The following is a 25528-nucleotide window of genomic DNA, read 5'->3' on the forward strand; positions in this document are numbered from 1 at the left end:
CGCGGGGGGGGGGGGTGCCCCGGAAGGGGAAGCGCTAGGTCGCGGAGGTGCCACTTGGCCTCCGAGGCAGCGGCAGCGGCGGCGGCGGGCGGAGGAGGGCAGGCGCGCACCGGCCCCGCGGGTTCCCCGCGCACGCAGCCCGCCTCAGGCCGCCCTTCACGCGAGGAGCCGCTTCGGCGCCCGCTGTTTCCTCCCCGCCCCCCCCGGGGGCAGTGGGGCGCAGGGGAAGGTCCCGCTGCCTTCAGGTGAGGGCCGGGCCTGCCCGCCCCGGGGCCGGGCCGCTCCCCCCCACGCCGCCCCCCCCAGCCGCGCAGGTGCCCTTCTTGCCCGTTCCCCCGGCCGCGCCGGGGGTCCCTGCCCGCCCCCTGCAGCGGTGTCGGGCGGCCCCGGCGGGATAGCGGCTGCCGCACGCCGGGCCCCGGAGGGGCCGCCGCCGTGGGCCGAGCCGGCCGGAGCCGCCGGGCGGGAGAGACATGGCTGAAAACCTTTCTTGGGAGCTCGGTGTCTGCACGGGTTAAGGCGTGCGGGGCGAGGTGGAAAAGTTGCTGTTGAATTTCACTTTAAGGGACCGGACAGAAAGCAGCGAAATGGATGACTTCCGCTCCATCTGCCTGCTGTCTCTGGCCATGCTGGTCGCCTGCTATGTGGCAGGAATTATCCCCTTGGCAGTTAATTTTTCCGAGGTAAGACAGCTTTGCCAAAGTGCTGGTTGGTTGCTAAGGGAGAAGCTAGAGGGAGAGATCTTCCAGGAGGAGTTAGGGCAGTCCTCTTGCAAGTATGGCAGTGCTGTTAGGGGTGATGTTGTAACTTCAAAAGATTTTTAAGGAAGTTGTGAATGTGATATTAATTTTCATTCGAAATTGCAGTGTAAAATTATGCTTGTTCTACAGTGTGTATAAAAGTCACTTAAATATGCCAGACTTGAGCCCAGCGTCTCAGCTACAGATGAAGCAAAGCCTCAGCATGCAGGGGAAAGATTTGATAGGAGCTGGACGCGGTTATTCTTAGAAGCTTGTGTCAGAGACTACTAAAGTCGGAGATTAACTGTTATTATGTGTCTATGGGCTACTCAATTTAGGGCTTTTAAAAACAATTCCAAGAATGTCCTCAGAAGACTGTGGTTTGGTTCACAATTTTGTTCACAGCTTGTGCTGCTGAAAATTAAACCTTAGCCGTTTGATTACAATGCAGCTTCAAGTTATGTCACTGTCCACATAACTCAAGGCATTCCTTTGGAAAAATATCTTGGATACATAAGATATTCTGCTTTCATGAGACCCCACATGGAGTACTGTGTTCAGCTCTGGGGCCCCCAACATAAGAAGGATGTGGACCTGTTGGATCGAGTCCAGAGGAGGGCCACGAAGATGATCAGAGGGCTGGAGCACCTCTCCTGTGAAGACAGGCTGAGAGAGTTGGGGTTGTTCAGCCTGGAGAAGAGAAGGCTCAGGGGAGACCTTACAGCAGCAGCCTTCCAGTACCTAAAGGGGGCCTCCAAGAAAGCTGGAGAGGGACTTTTTAGCAGCACCTGTTGTGCTAGGACAAGGGGTAATGGCTTTAAACTGGAAGAGGGTAGATTTAGATTGGATGTAAGGAAGAAGTTTGCCACTGTGAGGGTGGTGAGGCACTGGAACAGGTTGTGAATGCCCCACCCCTGGAAGTGTTCAAGGCCAGGTTGGAGGGGGCTTTGAGCAACCTGGTCTAGTGGAAGGTGTCCCTGCCCATGGCAGGGGGGTTGGAACTAGAACTAGATGATCTTTAAGGTCCCTTCCAACCCAAACCATTCTATGATTGTTACAGGAGAGGGAGACTTTCATAGACTGAATGAGTTTCCAAGCGGTACTGGCATTTCAGAAGTGGAGGTATTTGAGTGCTTCTAAGAAGTTATTGTTAAGGTGATGATCGTTGTTACAGTCGCTGGAAGTCTCCTAGTAGCCTCTGATGCCTGAGGGGTTTTTCTCTTTCTAAATGGTGACAGTTGTGTAGAGGTGTGGTGTAGTGAGAGTTTAGTTCTAAGACGGTAGCAACCTCTTACCAGAAGTTTCCCATTTCTACTGGGAGCGGTGCTGCTTTTGGAAAGTAAAGTGCTGGAAGAGACATGTGACCTGTTCTTCCTACAAGTCACAGAACTGGTTGCATCTCTCTGGCCCCATTATTAGTAAGAGGCTTTGGGAGCAGTAGACCCTGGGCAGCATGGAAGGAAAGGCTGTTAATTTTGCTAACACTACAGTTCACCCAAATGGATTGAAACATGACAATGTATTCTGAAGTCGTTACATAAACATTAGCACAGTTCCAGTTTGCCAGTGCTTCATCTGATGCTTTGATGGATGTTCCCTTATATGTCTTAAAATGCTGCTGCTTCCACTGTCTTGCTCTTCAAAACTCACGTTTGCCCTGAAGCCTACAAAGGATTTTCTTGCAAATTCACCGAGAACGCTGCCTAGCATGCTAATATTTTTATCTCTTATTTAATTTTGCATTTCCACGTGTGTGTGCTTGATAGTCACCTGTTGTCTCTGACTTCATATTCAGTGTTGTCTGAAGGTAGAGTTCTTGATCTGTGTTTATGTGGTTTATTTATATAGTTGAATTTGTGGGCTCCTAAACCTAAACCAACAGCTGCAGAAATACAGATCTGGTGTGGATCCGAAACCAGCACTCTGCATAAGCAGTAATCACATACTTATTAGCCTTTTATGTGTGCAGTATTTTACCAACAGTACACACATGCACAGTCAAGTTTATTGTGGTATCAAACTCTCAGAAATTCTTGACTCAGTTTTACACTTGATTTAAATTTGATACTTTAAGGATCCACATGCTATGCTGGTTTAAAAGAGGAGCAGAATCTCTGCAAATTATGTGCAAATACTAGCTAATCCTGGAAGTGTCTAATTAGAAAATAGAATTGTTTTGTTTAAAATGATTGCTTAGGGCTCTGCAAAAAGTACAATTTCAAACTGAAATGTCTGATTGGACTGTGCATTCTGTGGTTTGCAGAAAGTTTTGCAGGTGGCCCTAGTGAGGAAAAATGCCTCCTCCCACTGGCCACTTATAATGGTTAAGTAGAAAACAAAAATGAATGCTTTACATAGTGTGTAGAGCTGTTCCCCAGATGCTGGAGAACAAAAAAATTATTCATTAGTGTTAATACATTCCTTCAGATGTGTTTTTTTCCTCTGGAACCTATTGGTTGTGTTCTGATTTCATGCTAGTTTCTACTCTTAATTAGATTTGGATATTCTTGAAAGTATAAAACTCCAGCAAAGCCAGGTATGACTAAACATTGGTGATAAAAGGGTAGACTGAATAGAATGTCACTTTATTTCTGTTTGCAGATGTACCCTTTCAGCTTAATCCTAATTTACAGTACTCTGTTGGGCTAACTTTGGCTGGAAACAACACTATACCAGTTCTTGAGGCTGTATCTTAAGTTGTAGTCTAAACGCAAAAGACTAAAAAAAAATCGAGTTCTAGCAGTTTGAAAGTTTTGCTGGTGTAAGACAGGCAGGCAGTGTTGACTGGACTGGGACTGCTTGCTGCTGAAAGGAGGTGTGAGTTTTTGATAGGTCCAAGCAAGTGTTTCTATGCCATGCAGGCTTAAACCAAATACTGAGCAGTGGAACAGTTTGCTAATTTGAGGAATTTAAGATTTTTCGCATGCATTTTTTAGCATTATTTAGTGTGTTGCTCTTGTTTTTACCAACAGACACACAAGTGTTTGTGTAACTGAAATGGTTTGATTTCTTGGATAAAACTAGATGATTTTTGCCTGTCGGTAGGCTTCAATTGTTATATTGCTGTATTCACCATGCTTAGGTATTTTGTATTGAAAAGGAGGTGGAGACTTCTCTTAAAACAGTAATTTGTTAGTGTGTATTATTTTCATGGATCTTTAAAACTCACAGATGCCCAAATAAAAGCAAGTGGTACTCTGTATTTGGAGTTGTAATAAACCAGTATTACTTCATGCTTTTTCCCCTGTGTTTATGTATGTACGTAAAAGAGATTATAGTGCTGCAGTATAAAAATAATCTTGTTTTTCCTTGTAAGATACTATATTTTTGCACAATGACTTTATGAACAGTGGGTGTTGAAGATTGTCTTTTCATGTAGATTGCCACTGTATAACAATTTACCAAGTCTAATTGTTATATATGCCAGTATACAGTGCATGTTCGTGGAAACTTTACAGGTGTTTTCAGCTCTTGTATATTACTACTTGAATTTTCCCCAGTGATGCTGTAATTGTTTCCTTATGGTCACATTCAGCTTGCTTTCAGAAAGCTAGTGGTGCACCTCTCTAGAGCCTCCTATTTCTTCTATGCAAGTGTTGCCTATTTCAGTGAGGTTAAACAACTTGTATCACTGTGGTGCATGAAGGAGAATGGATGACATAATAAGGATATGCAACAAGTGGTTTCCCATTAGTCAAACACTGACCTCTGTCTCCAGGTCCTCAGTAGTTAATGTTAGTATTTTGGTAGCACCCAGACATCTCATTGTGCACGGAAGATGATGATGGTTCTGCCACAAAATGTATGCTACACAGTTGTTATGAGGATCTAAACTCCTGTGGTGGCTACATGTGATACGGTAAGGGCTCTTACAGAAACAATGAGAAACAGCCTCTGCAAGCTGTTATATTTTAGAGTCTGTTAGATGTTTATATAATTGGATTTTCAGTACCTGGCTTTGACTTTAACCTGTCAATGTTGTAGTCACAAGGAAGCAAAACGTAATAGTAAACTGTTCTTATATTGGTAAAACAGAATTTAGTTGCTTTGGGAGGGGTGAGGGAGTAAGTTTTTTGTCCCAAATTTGAATACAACTAGGAAGATAACCCTTACTAATAGTAGCAAGTACTTATAAACTCTCATGTGTGTGTTTTTTAATCTTGTTGCAGAAATTCTTCCTGAAATATGAATTGAACTACTTTACTATAAAAACATTGTTTATGTATTTTTTTTAAGGTTTAATTGCAAATTTGCAATACTTAATGTAACAAATCTATTTTAAAACCTACCTTTGCAGAGGAGAAAGGGGATTGCCATGGTCTGTAATTACATGGAGAGGAGAAGATCGTTTTATATTGCCCTAAATACCTTTACAATCTTTAACACCTTTCAAAATGCACTGGAAGGCTTAGAAATGATTGTAAAAACAATAAGCACTGTTCTGTATTTCTGCATCTCCTAATTGGATTAAAAAGAAAAAAAGACTGACATAAAATGTATATTAGCACCATTATCAGTTTGGTGCAGGTCCCTTATTGAAACTTTCGTTTGAGTAAGCCTTTATAAATTATATTTATTTTTTTTTATAATTCTGGTTTTGGAGCTATATGGGGGATTCGGTCCCTTCTGCCATATTTTCTAGCTACCTGACATTGTGCAAGTGCTGTGATACTGTAGTTCTAAAACTTCACCTGGCACCCCTTTTTTTTTTTAATATGTGGAACAAACACATCATCAGATCTTTCAAGTACAAAAGAAGTATCTTTCTCTTAAATTCCTTTTTTATCCACAGTTTTATGTTTTTAAAGAAAATCTGTTCCTTGATGATACCATATTAAATAGAAGGCCATTAAAATGTGGCAGTTTTAAGGACAAGCTTCTGCACAAGAGTGGCTGTTTGGTTCAGAGACTGAAATATAGTTCATCTATCATATAACAGTCTTATAACAGCTTAACTTCATTTCTTCTGTCTCTAAACCTGTAAGTGAAAGTAGACCTTCTGCTGCCTTTTTCCTGTAAAGTCTTTCTTTTCTCCTTCTGTAGTCCTAAAACTTTTCTTAGCTGTTTTCTTTGTTATATAAATACAGCTGACTTAGCAGTTTACACTCGTATGCAGACCGATGTATTTGTACCTGTAGATGCATTTACATTATGGGTTCTCTTGTCTTTCTGTTTTTGCTTTGGTAATCTATTTTTCTTTCTTGTGCTTTCTTTTATTATTTAGATTGGCTTTTTTGTGGAACAGGCAATTTAACTTGCAGTGTGCCATACCTAGCAGAGATTTTGGGGAACTTGCATGTTTAAGTATGATTTCTAGTAGGAAGGAGATACTTGAAAAGAAACCCAGAATGGAGATAAAACATAGTTGCAAACATGTGTCAATTCAGGCACTTTCAACTTTTCTTTGTCTCTGCAGGCCTTATAGTTTGAGGCCCTAGAGGATGAATTAGACCCCCAATAATCATTAGTCCCAAATATAGCAATTTTTGCTATTTCAAGTATGCTGTGTTTCATTTCTTCTCTGATGTTACCAGTCAAACAGGTCATGTTTAACTTTCATTTCCTACTTTAGTTGATTGCATTGGACACTGGATAGGTTCACTTTTCAGAAAGTTAATCATTAGAAATATAGGATTATGCAACTGGGGCTCTTGAATAAAAATCAGCAAGAGGTTTTGTGGATCATTCTTCCCCTGCCGCCTGCCTCAACTTCTGTTAATGAGGGAGAGTGAAGAAAGCATTTTCATTCTTAAAGATGATACTTGTTTTGTACTTGCTTGCAGGAGAGATTAAAGTTGGTGACTGTTCTGGGTGCTGGGCTGCTGTGTGGAACTGCCTTGGCTGTCATTGTGCCAGAAGGAGTACATGCACTTTATGAAGACATCTTGGAGGGTAAGAACCGAACCCAGATGGCCTTTTTCAAGATAACTTAGGTGATGGTGTTATAATATACTGGGTCTTGTTTCTAGGGCTTTTAACATGAGATTGGTGGAAGGGTTTCACGGCAGCAGGACACAAAGCTGGCATGGAATCAAAAACTGTCATGGGGATGATATTGCATGTTTATGGCGATTCGACAGAGGGATGTGGTCAGGTTGTGGATCGATGACTCTTGCTGAGTGATCCAGTCATTTGCAGGTCCAGGTACTGTACTGTTCATGGAACCACAGCCTTTTATGCCAGGTCATGTGTAGTTTCCTTATTCTGGGGAGAGTTGAAGTTTAACTTTCACTGGAACTTCAAAGGAGGTGTAAGGATGCCTTTGGCAGAGAATGAAACTGTGGAATATTTGCTGTTGCTTTTTGTAGTTTAGATTGCTTCTCATTAAAGCAATTGCAGGAGGTGTTTTATAGATCTATACATACTTGCCCTCATAAAAATATCCTCCTTTGAAGCTGAAGAGCATCTTGGAATTAAGTTAATTTTCAGCCAAGTATATCAAAGTATGGTTATATAGGGCTAACTCACAGAATAGGAGGCATTGCTTTCTTGGGTGGTGGTGTCCACTACCAGTAGATATCTGCGCACGGTTCCACGCTCCAGCATCCAGCTCTAGTATGCTGTCGACGGTCTTCAAAACCTCATAGCCTCTAATGAATAGCTCAAAGCTAACAGCAATTATGTGTCTTGTAGGGACGTGAGTGTGGAGCACATCTTATACCCCAAAGTCTTAGTAAACCTCAATTTGAGGTTATGACATCATTTTAAATGGTCAGGTCTCATTACCTCTGTTTGGAGTGCACTTTAAATCTTGCTTTAGCTTGGAGTCTTGTGCTATTACATTACCATTGCATGTATGAGATTTTTTCCAGTATGCTCAGAATCAGAAATTTTTCTGAAGGTAAACAGCAACAAATTAGTGGTCACAGGAGAAAGCACTATAAAGTTGAGGCTACTTTGTGAGTGTCTGATGTACCATTGTTGCTAATCTGGGATTGAGAGGTAGTTGTAATACTTTGCTTTTCTTGTACTACTACTTTTTTTCTTGTTTCTACACCGTTTTAAATTTCTTTTTAGTAATATGCTTAATTTATCCTCATTTAGTTTCCACTAAATTTATGTTGTTCTGCTTAAAGTAAACAGAAGATAATATATAAAATTATCCTCTATCAGGAAGTGAAAGAACGTCTGATTATGCTTTTATACTGTACTGTAATTTGTGCACTGTAGTGTAGGATGTCTCTAATGAGCTGTAGTTGTGGGTTTGCTCTCCATTTAATTGTAATTCTAAGTAGACTGAATTTTTCTTGTAATGATATGGCTAGCAGTAAATAGAATTGCTGTGAACGTTTACATTTTTTAATTTTTTTTTCCACTGCATGGGGCATACTGTTCACATATGAAATCTACAGCCTGCTGTTTAGAGCTATGTGCTCTACAATGTGAAGTTCAGTATGCGGAGAGAGAAAAGGCACTTCCTATTACTGCAGTAGTAATATCAGAAGTATCTACCTAGGAAAAAGAATTTGCTCTGTGAATGAATTCAGACTCAATTCTTAACTCACAGTATCATGTCTAAAGCTAGTCTGTCTGTAAAGAATTTTTTGTATTGCAAAGAGGAAAAATTCACGGAAATTATAGATTTAACTGCAAAAAATATTTCTAATATTTTTCTTAAAAAAGCAGGATATTCAAAGTTAAGCTTAAGATTCTGAGAACAGCTGTCAGTGCATTTTTATTTATTTTTTTTTTAAATTCTCCCATTTACTTAGTTAAACCTAGAAATGTGCCTAAGGGAACATAAAAGAGAGATCTTTGTTTTCCCAGTTCCAAGTGTCATATAACTCTGAGACTGGTTGTTTGTTATCAAAACAGGTGTTTGTCATTGATACAAAAGTAATTTACTATTACTTCTGTATTTTCCCACAGGCAACAGAATAAATAACTTTGAATTTTTGACCTTGTAGGCTGAGAACAGATAGCATATCATGATTCAGACTATTATTTGATCATAAACCTATGTATGTGTGTAGTGAAACCTTGGTTTGAGTATTACCAGCAAATAAAATTCCTTTGGCGACCTTCCTTTATTTTAAGCGGTGAAACTGCATAACTGCTGTCAGAAACATTGCCCCAAGTTACCCACTATGTTTTATGGCTTGAAATGATCTGAAGCAAAGTTAACTTTTTAATATAGACGGCAACAATCTTGTGTGGTTATTTCATTGACCAATCTTGTTTGGCAAAGATACGTTTGTGAAATCTTTCAAGGGCTACCAAGCCTATTCTGATGTGCTTTGTCTGTAGTAATGGTGTTGTGCCAACTTTTTGTACAGTGGGATGGGTGTACAATTGTGTCTCATCCAAAATGTATGAATACTCCAGCAAGAAGATGACTTGAGTAAGTCAAGTTTTTGCTGTGAATATCTAAAACTCCTGAAGAGTAGTTGCCAGCCGAAAGACCTCCCCAAAATGACAGAAGTTGTACTTTTGTCACTTAAGCCACAGATGTTGGGAAAGCCCTAATGTGTGCTGTCCTCTGTTTTGTTTGTTGCCATTCTCTTTTTTATAAAATTAGGTGCATGAAAGTTGCCTTTTCACTTTAAAAAAAAAAAATTATGTAGAGTGAACTTTAAAAATGCAAGATTCAAACAGGAGAGATACACTGTGTTGAACTGTAATTATTATAATAAATTCAGACATTAATATCCTTACCTTGAGTCAAGCAGAATGAATCAGCTGTTCTGAAGTAAAAAAGCTTTCCGATGCTGAATGATGACTTCTCCAAAAACCTTGTCTATTCTCATACTGAGAAAACATTGTTTGCTGTTAGACCAAAGAAAAAATCTAGTCAATATCCTAGTTTCTCTTAAGTGCTGTATGCTAGGCCTGTTAGTCCTCTTACTGTTAAATGTGATAAAAATTAATCAGTAATATTGTTTCTAGTAAAGATTTTTAAGAATTCCTGATGGAAACTTCTTGCTTAGTCAGTGTTGTTCTATGTAGTATTGTCATCAAAGCATTGCTGTCCTGTGAAATAGCAAGAAATACGAAGTGGAACCAAGGAGGGCTTTGTGCATGTTATTGTTTCAAGTCACTTTGGAGGAAATCTTTTTCAGAAAAGAGGGTGAGTTCAGCTGGTGGACAAGGTCAGGTAGGTCATTCCAAACTTCAGGAAGAATTAAAAATTATAGATAGGAACAAGTAGTTAATACATAAGGCTCTGTTGTCTTTACACCCTCCCATCAGGTATTTATATACATTGATAAGATCCCCCTGAGCCTTTTCTTCTCCAGGCTGAACAGTCCCAGCTTTCTCAGCCTTTTCTTATAGGAGAGGTGCTCCAGTCCTGTAGTCATTTTCATGCCTCTCCACTATGTCCATGTCTCTCTTCTACTGGGGAGTCTAGAGCTGGACCCAGCACTCCAGGTGTGGCCTCACTGGTGCTGAGTAGAGTGCAAGGATCACCTTTCTTGACCTGCTGGCAGCACTCTTCTTAGTGCACCCCAGCACTTGGTTAGCCTTTCTTTTTTTGCCACAGGGCACACTGCTGGCTCATGGTAAACTTTGTGTCCACAAGGACCCTGAGGTCCTTTCTGCAAAGCTGCTTTTTTGATTGTTGGCCCCCCACATGTACTGGTACCTGGGGTTATTCCTCCCCAGGTGCAGATCTGAAGATCAAGTCAGGTCTTAAGAGAAAATATAGTTCCTGATCAAGCATTTGAACATGACAGAGACCTCTTCATGTTCATAGTTTATATTATAGTGCTACCTGTTGCTTTCTTCATGGTCATAGTTTGTAATATAGTGCTAACTGTTGCTTTGTGAGGGAGTAGAAATTAATGTTTCACCTGCTTCCTTGTATTGGACTGTGGTGCATATGTTCTCTAGGGCACTGGAGATTTGCAAATGGGTTCTCTTTTTTCTTAATTTCCTATTCAAAAAACAAATTTCTCTTGAGTTCCTGTGTAAATACAGGAACGTTCCTTGTGTAACTACACTCTGTAAGTGTAAGGAAAGGACAGAAGGCTTTATGAAGATAATTACAATTAGAGATTGTGATACCATCATTGGGTCTAGCAGAGAAGCATAGAAGAAGAAATATTTTCTTAGCAGAACGTTAAAGAGATTTACAAATATTAATTGAACCTGCCAAACGTGGTTGTAAGCATTGTTGTAAGACCCTGTTCTGGAATGGAGGCAACTTGTACTGAACGGTAGGTAGTTCAGGGCTTTGGAGTATAGCATGCAACTCAAACATCTGACTTAGCTTGAGGTATCAGATGTGGAAGTAGACTTGCTGTGTCTGTTCTTCCATTGGAAGCACTTGAGTAATACTTCCTGTGTGTAAAGTGCCTTACCTGCTGTGGAAGTACAACTATTTATAGTAACAAGTATGCCAAGGAGCGTTAAATGCCTCTTCTGCATCACCCAAAGGGCTTTCTAACCTGATGTCTTGTCTCTGCCAGGGGGTATAAGGGGAAATATGAAAAAAGAAAAAGAAAGCATATATGATTCAGGTGAGCACAGAGTCTGAAACCAAGAGGTCAAATGTTTACTGTGTTCTATATGGTAGTTTGGAACTTAATTAAAAATTACCTATTCCTGATCTTTGCTTGTACCTTTCTAACAGTGTATTTCTGTATGCTGTTGACAGAAGAAGGCTTAGACATGATTCTTTGCTTAGATCAGCTGGAAACGATACCTAGAATTTTGCTAAAAAAAACCCTTTATTAAGTCTCTTTCACATATATGTACTAAGGTAATTCTTGCCAATCTTTGCTGGCCAATACTGAAAAAAGCTATGTACTTCTGGATATTGTTTGCCCTCTGTGTCAGATGGGATTGCAGAAGCAGTAATTTCTTGTGGTCATGAGCAAGGTTGGAGGATCTCATGGATTTATCTTGGGAGCCGCTAGGCCAAAGACTACTGGAAATGTTAAATGCATGTGCCAGAAAAACCTTCTCCTTTGTCTTTAAGCGTGTGTAAATTCAGAGTGAGACTGATGTAGTTTCTGTTGAAATTGGTGGGAATTTTGTGTGTGGTGAGTATCTGCTTGTAAAGATCACACATGCTGGGCAAACGACGACCTGTAAAAGTTGGTAGTTATGTTATATCTCTGCTTTCTAAAAGTCGTTTTAGGTAGAGACATTTGTCACTTTTACTAACCTATGAAATACTCGAAGATGTTTTTAAATTATGAACTGTGCACCAAATAAAGCATTTTATACCATGGAAACTTAATTAAAAACCTGCCCAGCCATCATCTTTCCCATTCTGAGAGTCATCTGGAGCTCACCTAATTTCAGGGCAGCTCAGTGAGACAAAGTAAATGTTTGAGGGGGGGCATGGAATTAAAGCTTGTGTAGGGAAAGGAAACAACCACACAATGTTCAACCCCAGGGCTTAGATTTTGGGTTTCTAGGATGGTACTGACATTTGTAGGACAGTGTGCTGACTTAACTGTTCTAGTCCATATCAATGCTAACTTGTTTCACTAGAGACTGATGCTTTGAGATATAAAGTTAATCTTCTTAAAGATTATATTAGGTCTCTTAGTGGATGGAACCTATTTTATCTCCTTATCCTGTATTTTCTCACTTGAAGATTATGACGTAACTGCTTGACAGTATCTCTGAATACTGACAAAATTGGCAACTTAAGTTGAAAAAGGAATTACTCAGCAATTTTGATCAATCAAATTGTATGTAAAATGCAATATTTAAACAAAGTAGCTTGGCTTATAAAATATTAACGTTTTCTTTGCTTTTCCACACTGAAGATGTATGAGGAGAGACCAACCAAGCAAATGTGTGCTTCCCTAATAAAATGGTCTAAGAAAGACGTTAAACAAGGACTTCTGTGTATTGTCCAAGAAAGCACGAGGAATGCTGTCAGCAAAGGAGGAGAAAAGTGACAATGCCATGTTTATTTAGTCCCCTGTCTCCTAATCTGTTTGCTTGCCTGCCACAGGGAAGCATCACCCGGCGAGTGAGATGCAGCATGTGATTGAGTCTGAGAAGGTAGCAGAAATCCCGGTTGTACATGAGTATGGCCATGACCATTCCAGGTTGCATGCCTACATTGGTGTATCCCTTGTCCTCGGCTTTGTCTTCATGCTGTTGGTGGATCAGATAGGCAGCTCTCATGTGCACTCTACAGATGGTAAGTAAGGATTCACTTCCATTAGACTTGCTAATTAGTCTTAATTAGCAAGTTGCAATTTTTTTGAATGCTACTGGGATTTAATTTGACCAGTCATGTCCAGAGTTTCAGTAGGTGCTTTTCACACAGACTTTGCTTTATGTTTGTAAATGTTTGTGCTGGAAATCTGTCCTGGAATTCAGCATAATTTGAGAGCTTGCTTTGCTAACATGAAATAACTGTGTGAGCACATCTGGTGTGGGGTTGGAGGGTGTCTTGACACTTGAGTTATTGTCTGTTTTACAGTAACACCCATAGGGGATTTCTTTGGCTTTCCAAAACAATTAAGGTTAGTCTTACCTTTGTTTGTTTTTCCTACTTAATTGTCATACATGTAGGTAACATTTGCAAAGAACAAAAAGTTATCCGAATTAAGAATGCAGAAATGACTATATGTAAGCTCTGGTCCTTTACTATAACTGCACAGCTGGACTCCCGTGCTAGTCTGGAGCCTCACTTACTTCAAAATACTTCCTGTTTAGTCCCAAGATTTCTCAGCTTCGTTGCAAGACTCTAAAAATGCCTGCAGTTGCCTTTGTTTACTGCCCGTGGCTTCATGCTCAGACTGTAGCTTGAAATGCACCAAAGGTGTTTTGTCATCTGAAGAGGTATTTTATTGCCTTCGGCTGCACATTTTCTCCTACATAATTTCCTCTGATGGTAGAATTTGGCCCTCAAAAATTAAGGAATTGATCTTGAAGGAAAAGTGAAATACACACACACATAAAGGAGGGGTGATATGTTGTGGCTGGATCCTTGGCAGTTCACAGTGCAGATGTGCAAAGGCTTGTGTGGGGCTAGTGTGGTAGGACAGATGGGAGGCCAGTGCAGGGGTTATGTTACCTTTGTGCTCCTGGAGAAACGTAAATGGAACCACAGCCATGGCTAGCTCATTTTCAGAGCTTTTCAAAGGAAATAGTGGCAGTGAAGATAAGGGAACGCAGGTGAGCATCTGCCAGGAGAATCCTTGGTTTGTACAGATTATGACCCTTTTGTATGTCTCTGGTCAGAGCAAATACCAGGAGAAAATAGACTATGATCTGTGTTAGAGATAAATACTATAAAATAGGATATTAAGTAAAGTTTTATCTAGCCTGTACCTCTGTCACAGGAAATGTAGTAGTGTTTTTACAGTGTTTTTTAAAGCCACTGAAGGAAAACACTCTTCTCATTTGAACCAATGTCTGGTAGTTTTGTTATCTTCCTAGTGGCTAGATTTTACTGTCTAAACTAGAAGAATTCTGTAGGCCAGAGTGGAGGTATGAAATCAAATGTGACTGTCTTTGAGTGTGTTTAGTTCTGGTCAATTCAAAACAAATTTAAAAGAAATGATTTTTGTGAATATCTCCTCCTATTTGATATGAGTATACCATCACAGTCATCCAAATGCAGCTTATGCAATTAACTGCTCAAATAGGCTCCACTTGATTCAGAAGATCAATCTGACTGAAGAGAATACATTAGTTTTTAGCCAGCTTGCTTCCCTGATCTGACTGAGTGGGCAACTACCTGGGCGCCTGTGCGTGAAGAGAGAGACTGGAGGGTGGAGAGACAGGCAGGAGGAAAGGAACAGGACTGGACTTCGGGTTTTGGCAGCAGTGCAGACTTAACTAAAGTAGCTGTGTAAGCGTGCCTGCAGTCAGCTTACTGACCGCTAGTATAATTAAATAACAGCTGTTCAACTGTTTGGAATTAAGCAGTTGAATAATAAGATGTTTCTATACTCGTGTAGGACTTACCTGCCCTGTTCATTGCAGTGATTCTTTGTAATAGTTTCACTGCCAGCTGTGTAGTGGTGGATATTGCCCTGTTGTGCAATGAGCTAAGCTGCAAATGTCCTCAGAGTAGTTGTCAAACAATTACAGTCAAAACACTGGATCTCAAGCAGCACTGGCTGCTTTTCTTCTCTGTGGTGTATAACGTTGGAGGGAAATCTTTGCAACTGCTGCCCTGACAAGTAGAGCTTACAGCTTCCTAGGAATTGCTAGAGGATCAGTGCAACAGAGGCTGCCCCAGACTCACCTGAAGGAAAATGCCAACATTGGGCTATGTAGCGAAAAATCATCCTGACTCTTGGAGCAGCTCTGGATTCTGGGGATGCAAAACTAGCTTTTCTTCCCCTTGGTAGCACAGAACTTTAACATTTGGTTTCAGGAGGTTAAGAAAAACAACTGCTACTGCCTATATCAATGATCCTGTAAATTGCAAAGAATTGTCTATGATTCTGTCACTTGTTTTTTGGCAGAACTTCAGGTGATTGGAAGGTATTGGGTATCAGCCTATTTTACAGTAAGTCCAATGCAGAAATACAAAAGCTGGTAGCTTTGAATATAACTGCCCAAGCAGCTGGTAGAGAGATGTGCAGTGATACTTAACATTTTTCTTTCAGCATAATTTATGTATTTGTTCTCTTTATTCTAACTTTCCTCATGACCGTTTCAGATCCAGAAGCTGCAAGATCAGGCAACTCCAAAATCACCACAACACTGGGACTAGTAGTCCATGCCGCAGGTAATGTGAGACCTGTTGTTAGTACTTGTCAAGGACTTCCATTACTGCGTGGCTCATCTTTAGATGTGATAGAAACACTTGAGTTTTGTTTTTGAAGTTGGCTTTTTATTTAAAAAAAAAAAAAAAAAAAAAAGGCAGGGAGAACTAAGGATCTGCCCTAAAACTAACTTACTGGGAAAACATACTCCAGTGCTCATAATGTTCCATGGTGTTTTATTTGGGTACAGTATTTTCACTCTTTTATTATTCCTTTATTTTTCCCATCTGAAGAGTTGTGTGATGCTCACTCTCTGCTTCTTCAATTCCTTTGCTGGCTGCCTTAGCTGCTACATTTCAATACATGTTAACACGTTTGATATGTAGTATGAAACACCTTTGGGTTTGTTTGTCAGTTGACCTGTGTTTTTAAAAAAATATTAAGTTTAAAAAAAAATCTTGTGGAAAAAAGGACATTATAGGGTGGAGTGCAAAGATTTGATTGAAACATATTTGGGCTGACTTGCAAGGACTGAAAAAGTTATGCATGAGTTGCAGTCAACCCATGTTCATGTTGTAATTCATTATATATGTGTGGTATAAATATGATGCTTTTTAATCTCTCCTGCTGAAGGTTATTGTCTAGACAAGTCATAAGATATTGATTAAAAAGATATTTCTTCACTAAATGAAGTGTCTATATATTAAGGATTAATATAGTATCCATTTCCTATTTCATTTAGAAAATATATTTATGTTAAATGGTAAAAAAATAGTATTTACAATAGTATTTGTATATGGAAATTCATTTAAAGGGTAATAATTAAAATTCTTTTAATGCTTAGAATCTAAAGGAGATTTTTAAATTAAGACCAGAAGCCACTTGTGCTACAGAAGACTAAAATAACTAAACTTCTTACCTGGTTCTAATTTGTCAGAATGTGTCAATACTGAGTAGATTCTCAGTATGGTTTTTATTGTCTTGGGAAATATGAGACAGCTCCTGTTGAGGGTTGTCTGATCTCCTGAAACTGTTGTGGCTTAACAAAAAAAGGGAAGTGAATCATGTGTTGAGTTGGTATTGTTAATGGCATTTTGAGTAGCAGGACTTCTCAAATCAGCGTTTTGTACTGTCAGCCATTGAGGGGGTGGGAAAGCTGGAACTAATGTGGAGGAATAATCCATGAATTTGCACTCCTGTTTCAGCTGATGGTGTTGCATTGGGTGCAGCAGCTTCTACTTCTCAGACTAGTGTCCAGTTGATAGTGTTTGTTGCGATTATGTTGCACAAGGTAAGTCATCATCCAAAAAATCTTATTTGTTCTTCAAAAGACTGTTAAAGCATACAGAAATTACTAAAGATCTTAAGTTTCCTTAGTGTTGTAATATGGAAATGTCATTGCCATTGCAACGAACAGGTTAGTAGTACAGCTTCAAGAACCAAAAAGCACTGGTATGATTTATGACAGAATAGCAAATGATGGATGCTAAGTCTGAATGGGGTATAAATGAGAGAATTCTGACTGCCTACTGCCTACCTTCATTGCAACAGTTGGGAAAAGTCTCCCAAAAGTAGGGATAGAATAGCTCAGGAAGAAGTGTGGCAGCTTCACACTGACTTTTTCTGAAGCTAGTGTGGTGGTGTGGTTTTTTTTTAAAAAACGAACAAAAAGCCCCCAAGATTCTTACTGCTGTAAGTGATGTATTTGGAGAAGTTCTAGAGGCTAAAGCATAGAAGTATATGCTAGTGTATTCAAGGAGGAAAAGCAGTTTTACACTGATTACAACAGTTTCTTGGTTCTGTGATGTTCTTAAGAAAATGGGAAGGATATTTGTTATAAAGGGGTTTGGTGTTTAAAGGGTTAGTATTTTGAAACTACTTGATATCAGAGTATTAAATTACAACTTCTGGTTAACTCTATTATTGTAGTAGCTTCCACATCAGTCATATGCCATTTCTGCAGGAAAAAATTTTAAATGTTTTTCTGATGGTAACAAGCAAACAAGGGCTCGTGAAGATGGTAAGATCTTTTTTCCTTAATGTTTGTGCAAAGATATCTATTAGCTATATAGGTTCTGAACGTATGTGTGCAGAAGCATATTTGACTTATGGTAGCACATGCATATATTACAGTAGTTAGTCTACACTCATCCAAAATCTTGCTTGCATAATTGCATGTTCAAAATGTTAGGAAATCCAGATCTAATGTGTCTTTTCTTCACTGTTCATAGAAGAAATTGTGGTTTACGTAGCCCGCTTCAAAGGTGGCAATGTCAATGTCACGTCTTGTTATGAAGCTTGGTTTACGGATATTGCCGAGTGAAACTTGCTTTTATTATTCTTAATGTTCAAATTAACCGACTTCTGAAATTGTACAATTTTAGAAGAGGAAAATTTCTCCTGTGAAAGATTATCAAGAAATACTTGGTTTTGAAAGAGAAATGTATTTCTTCTCTGGTGTCTTTTTTATTTTTCTAGTCTTGTCATCCTGATCAATTGATGCTTTTGTCTTTCTCCTCTTTCTTTCCTTCACTCGTGGTTTCCTCCTTCTAGGTTTAAAAAAAAAAAGATTCTGTGTATAAAAAAAATGCTCAATCTATTTTAGTTAGTCTTATCTCAAAAACGTCAAAATCTTAAAAACGGGGTAGACCGCTATTGTCTTTATGTGAGCAAAAATGTAGTAAATGCTGTGAGTAGTAGGACAGCTATGCCTTGTAGATAAGAAACTAGATGCCAGCAGAGGGAGAAGAAGCAAGTATTTGTTTGCTTCCCAGTGGGAACAGAAATGAAACTGAATGATGAACTAATCAAAAGAGCTCTTAAGTCTTTGTTCATGTGGAGGCTGACAGTTGTCTGTCTTTGGGAATTTTTTCCCCCTCCATCTTAATTGTAGAATATTTCTGCTGTAGATAAAGAAACTGTCTATCTAAGGATGTGTAGTAGCATCAGGACAAAAAAAGAAATTACATAAGTTAATGGAGACTTAGGGATTATCGCAATGACTCAAGTCAGAAAGAACATTTTGATATTTACAATGACTACACAAATATGTGTACTCTGATAGCCAGAACATGAGTTTCTGTTAGGTACTGTTATTAAGGTAGGGCAGTCTGCAGAATTCTATTGATTTGGCTTAACTGCAACACACCAGTGCTCTCACTGAATATCTTCCAATTCAGTGCATTTCAGCGTAGTAACTCGTATTTCAACTTTATCTCAGATTTCAGGGAATTTTAGAAGGTATTGTATTACTGGTGAATATTGTTTTTTGCAGGCACCAGCTGCCTTTGGCCTGGTTTCCTTCCTGATGCACGCTGGGCTGGAACGGAATCGAATTAGAAAACACTTGCTGGTCTTTGCATTAGCAGCACCTGTTATGTCGATGGTGACATACTTAGGGCTAAGTAAGGTAGGTCTGTGATTTTGTTCTGCCCAAAATGTAGCTTAGTGGTGGAGTTTGGGGAAAGGAATATCATACGAGTTTCACAGAACATAATTCCAAACTGCTTGAAAAATTTAGCAGAATGAAGATTTTAAAAAAGTGGATAAAAGGTAGCCACATGAATGTGTGAAACAAAAAATAACGTGTTTTTCATCAGAACCAGTGATATAACTCCTCTATAGAGTTTTGTATAGTTTTTTTTAGAAGGCTGATTTCTGTCTTTTGTCCTTTCTGCTGCTCCCTGCTTAGAACAATAAACTTGTATTCTTGGTCCTATATGCTCAAAGTCTTTTTCACACTGTGTCAGAAGTTGAATCCTCAGCTGGAATAGCCTTTTTGGCCTCTCATACTTCATAAAGTATAGTCTTGTCTTGGCTCTATACAACAAACGGCCTGTGAAATGGGCTACTGCATGAGTTTAACATTTCTGCCCAAATTAAATGTTTCTGCTTCTCATAGCATTTCCTATGAAAATACATTCCTGTATGTCTAACTGCTGTGGGCCATGCTGGTGACACACTATGGTGTTGTGTTGTAAAGAATCTAACATGGGATGTCATGAAATTCAAGGCATGAGAGGAAATATTGAGTAAATCATCTGGGCTAATCCCTTTACTTACTGGAAAGGAGTTATATTTGATACTGCAGTACAGGAGACAGCAGAAAGGGTTGCATTTGTAAACAGAAATGAGAATGCTGTTTGAGCATTCTCTTGATGCAGGCTCACTAAGAGTTGGTTTTGCATTTTGCACTTCAGAGGGAACAGAGAATTGATAAGGCATAAGGGCTGTCACAGTGGTTGTATAGTTCAGAGCAGAAGATGTATCTCCGCTCTTTGGAAAAATAACCTGAAAGTGTACCAGAGAACTAACATCACACTTGAGCTGGAAATTGTTCAAGAAGCATTTTTGTAACTGATAGGAGTGGGTTTGCATTTCATTATGTTTAATGATGTGTAGCATGATCTTAATCCTAGTATGAATGTGAAGAGGTGCTCAGTTTTGATCCAGAAGATGCATTTCTTTATGAAGTTTTTTGCATGGAAATTCTGGAAAAGTTTTGGGTGTTTACTTGTACGTACAAATGAAATATTAAATGAGTGATGGTTGGGAACTTTAATCTAGCAAATCTTGCTCTGACCAGCAGAGGACCAGATATTTAAAGGCTAACATCTCATTTGAACTCTTTGTTTAGAAAAATGGAGAAAGAAAAAAAAAAAAGTCAGTCTTGAGTGTCCTTCCTAAAATTTGTGGCTTTGCAATCTAAACTTCATTTTTTTTTCAAAGTACATTTTGTCATTTTGACATTTTATATGTTGCTGTGAGATGGTCAAACAAGATGCTTCTGCACAGACTGTGACTTTTTTCTTCTGTAAGGGTTCCTAGAAGTCTGAAGTGAACTAACTAGGATGAGAGGTGTCTTTCTGCCCCCACATCAACTTTAGAATGCCAGTTGCTACACATAAGGTGCAAGATACAAAACAACACATTAAACCATTGTCATTGTGAGAGAATGAGAGCTGATAGAAATTTTACTGTGTCTGGACACTTACAGAATTTTTTTATTATTGATTGAAGAACTTGTACTTATCCTTATTTTTTTTCTCTTTCTGTTTTTTTTTTTTCCATTTCAGAGCAGCAAAGAAGCCCTCTCGGAAGTCAATGCCACCGGAGTTGCTATGTTGTTTTCTGCTGGGACTTTTCTTTATGTTGCCACAGTTCATGTCCTCCCAGAAGTAGGAGGAATTGCTCATAGCCACAAACCTGAATCAACTGGAGGAAAAGGACTCAGTCGTCTGGAGGTGGCAGCCCTAGTATTAGGATGCCTTATTCCTCTAGTTTTGTCCATCGGACACCATCACTAAATGCTCGAATTTCACCGTTCTCCTCGATCTGACGTGAGCAGTAAATGTCGGCTGCTCCTTTTATCATTGTCTCTTACCCATCATCCATCCCATCCACTTTGTGGAGTTCAGAGGGAACCTTGATTGCAAAATGAGGAATACTGGGAAAGTTTTTAGTGTAGCAAAATGTACTTTGGCAGCCGGACATAAATTCTGTGTAACTTTCTTTTCTGAAGACATGTGCTATTTTAATTGTTTCTTCTGGCCCTATTCTCAGGGAAGATGGAATTTGGAGTTGAAGAAAGGTGAGCGGGGAAGAACATAGCGACTCACGAAGTTGCAATCACCAAAGTATCCTGCAATTCAGCTTTCACAGCTGAGAGCAAAAACAAAGGATGGCTGCCTTGTGAGACGTTGAAGTCTTAGTAATGAAGAAGGAGGCTCTCCCGTGTTGGTTCTATGTTGTCCTGACAACGCGACTGGTCCTTGTGATGTTTGTCACTAATTGTATTGCAAAAGTGGGCTATACTTGGAACTCTGGACAACACTGCTATTGTCACAGAAGTGTCACTGATGGGAAAGAAATGATGTAGACAAAGTGTAGGATTAGAGTAGGTAATCAGCTGGTTAAGAAAGTGCAAATGAATTTTGCTGTGTATTCTATTATTTAAGACAAAGGATAGAAGCAAGGAGGATAGTGTTTTGATTGTTTATGCAGTTGTTAATAAGTTTTTAAAAGACAGTATTTCTTGGGAGATGGTCTTCTGCTGAGTCAGTAAAGCACAGGCACCAAAAATGTTAGCAGGAATTAGGTATTGGGTACTGTGATTACACTACTGCTACTGTTGAGAGAGATACCCGTAGTATCCCTTGAAATTGAGCTGTTTGGGGCTCTGAGGAGTAGAAATCTGATTGTGACAGCTGTTGAGGGACCAGAGAACTTTACTAGCTCGTTTTCAAAAGTCTGAACTGCTGAAATCAGTGGGGGTGTGGGAGATTTTTTCTTTAAAAAGAAGGTATTAATGCTAGCAAAACAAGATGTTTAGTTAAATATTTATGCTGCAGATAGAGTACAAAGTGTTTCTAAAGCAGTTCTGAACAAAAAACCCCAACAAACAAAAAACCAACCTGGTGGGTTCCCAGTGTAACTGTTATGCATTTTGCTTTGCATTTGCCTCTTACTGACAAGTGTTAGTTTTGGTGAATCCACTGGAAGACTTATTGCCAACTGCTGATGCCTCTCACTGCAGAAGAGTGATAAAAGATCCCTCCCTTTCTAAGGCAAAGCCTTCTCTTGTCAGGCACCATTTCTTTTATGCAAAATATATTGTAATAACTAGTGCATTGAAAAGTCAGGAATGCTTGATGTGCACAGACTCAACACAAAATTCTTTCTTTAGAGGAAAACTTTTTAATGCCATACCCTTTTTTAAGGTATACTCTGTCTGCACTTTTTAAAGATAACATTGCCAAATATATTTTTCTTTTGATTTTTTTTGTTTGAAATGGATTTTCAAGGATTGAAATATCTTCCTAACAGAAGTGCTTCTTGTTTCCATTTGAATGAGTGTGTCTGTTTTTCATGCCATTTATTACTTAGGAAGCACAATGGCCCATGTAGTTTAAATTCTTTGTTTTTGTCATTGTCCTGTTTGTCTGCTGGTTCAATAATGGGCATGGCCTGGCTCTTGGACTAGTGATTGCTTTGTTGGCTTTGTAACCATACAGGTGTATCCCAGGATTGAACCTAGTACTGATCCCCAGGAGTGCTTGTTCATTTGTGTGTTTTACTATGTAAAATCAATGCAAAATTATTAGAAATCATCTTTTCCCACAAGACAGTATTTTCAGAATTAGTGTATCAGGCCTAAACAAGCATTTTTGACATTAGATCTTCAAAAGTTAATTTCTGTTCTGAAAAGTCACTGCAAAATTACTGACATGGATGAGATCCTCTCCTGCACGTTCTTAAAGCTTTTTTGTTTTTTACAACATACATGTGCAACTAGTAAGTTACCTGTTTAAAAAGTTCAGTGATACAGATTACTGATACATGCGAATGATACACAGGGATGTTTAACACCAGAGCTTCCACTGTTCTTCCTGATTTCCTCTTAATTACCTTCTTCCTTGATATATTATCTCACTGTTTTACCTTATTTAATCTTTCCACATAACTGTTTCCAAAAGCTGGAGAGTTTGCAAGATCTGCAGCAGAAGCAGGAGATAGCTTAAGTGCAGCACCAGATACTGTTTTACAAAATGTAAGCAAGTTTGGTTTTTTTTTTCTTTAAACTATCATCTGTCACTTGCATGCGCACCCCACCCCACTAGTTAAGCTGGCATCCTGACTGTGTTCCACTTCAGCCTCATTTTGCATATAACAATAAAAACGGTTTAGGGAGGTATGTAGGTAGGGTCCCATTTCATGCCTTTTGTTCCAGTGTTGCAGCGTGTGGATAGTACCTTCTTATATGGCTCAGCGTGTATTGATGAGGATGTGGCAGCCAGCCTTTTCACTGCTGACATAACCTCTGGTTTATTAATTGTAAGAGGTGCCACTGCTGAGAGGTCTTGTTGTCTGTCTTTTCTCCTGTCCCTTGGATCATGTTTCCAGTTTCTGGGGCAGCCACCAGAAATGGTAATACTCAGTTTAATGATTCATGAACTATAGAGGCCAAATTATAGCAGCAGGTGAGGGATTTTAAATGAAAACATTGGCAACTTAAAATTGGCACAGAAATTCTGATAACATGTACTTTTCATTTTGGCACTTGGTTAAGAGATAGAAAACTTTTGTGATTCCCACCCACCCATTTAGAAGCAGTAACAGCATTTTCTTTTGGCTGCCTCTTATCTCTGTTTGAACTTTTATTTTCAATTCTGTAGCTGAAACTGCAGTGACTAAGGAAGCTTTTGGTTATGTGGTAAGGAGAATATAAAATTTTAAATTATCAAACCTTCCCAAATTGTTAGTTCCACATGGAGGATTATTTTCTTGAAGCAGAGTATTTTAATGAGTTAAAATGGTCCATTTTATCATAGACCCTTTTTTTACCTATCTCCCATCTGTCACAGTAAATCCAAGCACTGCATGTAGTCAGGGCCATCTGGTATCATTTTCTGCTCCTCAGGGGACCTTGGTGCAAACAAATTCCTCTTACTCTCTCTGTAATAACCATCCCTCCCTGTGTTTCTATTGTGAGGAAGGTGGCAGCAGGTCTAGCAGGTAACGCTTTAACCAAGTGCCAGGCATGTTGTCCCTTTCCTTCTGTCAATCCCTCTTGGAAATCTATAATCTTCTCATGAGCTGTTTTTTCAGGTAATGATTTCTTAATTGGTGATAGGAATTGGACTAAAGCTGTTTCCATTGATCCTGGTGTGTTCAGGTACTTCCCCTACTGTTCTAATTCTTTTATTGTTCCTTGTATAAAGAAGGGAAATATTTCTTTTTCAGCACCTGATGACAGATGCAGAAGCTGCACTGACATTAACTTAGGTGAGGATGGCAGAGCTGTCACACCAAGATAGGAATTTTTGATAGTTGTGGCATGTCAGATGGCCTGTGTTAAACACAGAAACCCACTGTTGACTTTAAAGAACCGTTTCCAGGTGGAAAAGGCTAATGTTATCCAAGAGACACAGGAAAATGAATGTGTGTGTTTAGGAACTAGTTCAGAGCCTTCAAGGAGCTTTTGACAGTAGCAGATGTGTCCATGTGGTATCAGCTCTATGCAGAATAAGAGAGAGATGCTGTGGAATAAATGTTGCAGCTTCTTCCTTCCCATTTTGTGCTGGGACTTGGGAAGAAGAGGAGGGAAGTGTATTTTTATTTTTTGGGGGGGGGTGGGAGGAGGAGGAGTGGTTGCGGTATGGTGGGAAAGTTTATGATGAATTTCAGATTCCTGTTCACCTCAAACTTCTTATAAAATAAATCATCATCTTTTTTTTTTTTTTTCCTCCTTCCTTACCATCCTTTTATTACATCTCTTAGCAGCCTTGGCTTTCCAGGGAAAAACATTGCGTGGTCATTGCTGTTTACCTGACTCCATGTATGGAACTGTAATTTTAATGTCTCTTTTTCCAAACCATTTGTACACAAAATCATTCCATGAATGGCTGCCTTATAATTTTTCCACTTTAATTGTGAATGGTTAAAATAATGTTGCCGTTTTCAATTTGTTTTATTATATTAAATTTTTACTAGGTGCAGTGCTTTGGAGTTGGCTTGTCATTTACTGCATGGGGTTTTGTGACACCTCTGACAAAGAGAAATGATGGTCTTAAATGGGATGCAAGCGGTGCAGACAGTACATTTTATTTTTGTGTAAGTGTGTTTGCTGCTTTTCTTCCTAATATCTGAGCACCTTGTGGAAACATGAAGTGTGAAACTGCATGTTGGGAGGCAGTCCGGCAGGTTGATTTGGACATGAGTATGAGTGGGTTTAGAGATACAAATACAGAAATGGTTTGACAGCACTGCTTGAGAGGGGCATTTGACAACTTCTGTCTCCCGCAGAGTGTTTAGGAGTTGGCATTGCCCTGAAGCTCTCTCTTCCCCTGCCTCAGCCCCAGGAAAGTCTCTGAAGCTTACAAGGCAGAGACCTCTTCGGAGGCCCACAAGGACATGGTTGGCTCAAGGTTCCTCCAGGCCACTGCTAAAAGGCTGGAAGACACATTGGGGCTAAAGAAGATTGAGATCACAGGATGGAGATGATAAAATCTTGTTGGCCCTGAACCCAAAATCCAAACACTAAGTCCCTCCGTTCTTTTTGGAGACTTTGTGACAATAGCCTTTCCAAGATATATGTGCCTCTGTGTGATTTGGATTACAAGTCAGCTGTAAATATGCATGCAAAGATGTGAAGAA

General features: G+C 39.4%; 1 protein-coding gene across 2 annotated transcripts; it reads left to right on the forward strand.

The window, feature by feature from the left end:
- The first annotated feature begins 46 nt into the window (after window positions 1-46).
- Window positions 47-24870, forward strand: SLC39A9 (solute carrier family 39 member 9). Of its 2 annotated transcripts, XM_069784221.1 has the most exons (8): window positions 47-245; window positions 566-683; window positions 6524-6632; window positions 12655-12846; window positions 15328-15396; window positions 16579-16664; window positions 18648-18782; window positions 20449-24870. In XM_069784221.1, the coding sequence occupies exons 2-8, from the start codon at window positions 588-590 to the stop codon at window positions 20677-20679; spliced, it is 918 nt and encodes a 305-aa protein (XP_069640322.1). In that variant the 5' UTR covers window positions 47-245; window positions 566-587; the 3' UTR covers window positions 20680-24870. The 2 variants fall into 2 exon arrangements, with proteins under 2 accessions (XP_069640322.1, XP_069640321.1); XM_069784220.1 differs by lacking the exon at window positions 566-683 and having other exon boundaries at window positions 108-245.
- Window positions 24871-25528: the final 658 nt, after the last annotated feature.

This window comes from Haliaeetus albicilla, chromosome 5 (genome assembly GCF_947461875.1).
Source record: "Haliaeetus albicilla chromosome 5, bHalAlb1.1, whole genome shotgun sequence".
Lineage (NCBI taxonomy): Eukaryota > Metazoa > Chordata > Aves > Accipitriformes > Accipitridae > Haliaeetus > Haliaeetus albicilla.

Bases quoted from the DNA above. Each gene is read 5' to 3' on its own strand.
- SLC39A9 (XM_069784221.1), top strand. From the start codon at position 588: ATGGATGACTTCCGCTCCATCTGCCTGCTGTCTCTGGCCATGCTGGTC. The intron at 12,847-15,327 runs GTAAGTAAGGAT...TGACCGTTTCAG, and splicing joins TCATGTGCACTCTACAGATG to ATCCAGAAGCTGCAAGATCA. The intron at 15,397-16,578 runs GTAATGTGAGAC...CTCCTGTTTCAG, and splicing joins ACTAGTAGTCCATGCCGCAG to CTGATGGTGTTGCATTGGGT.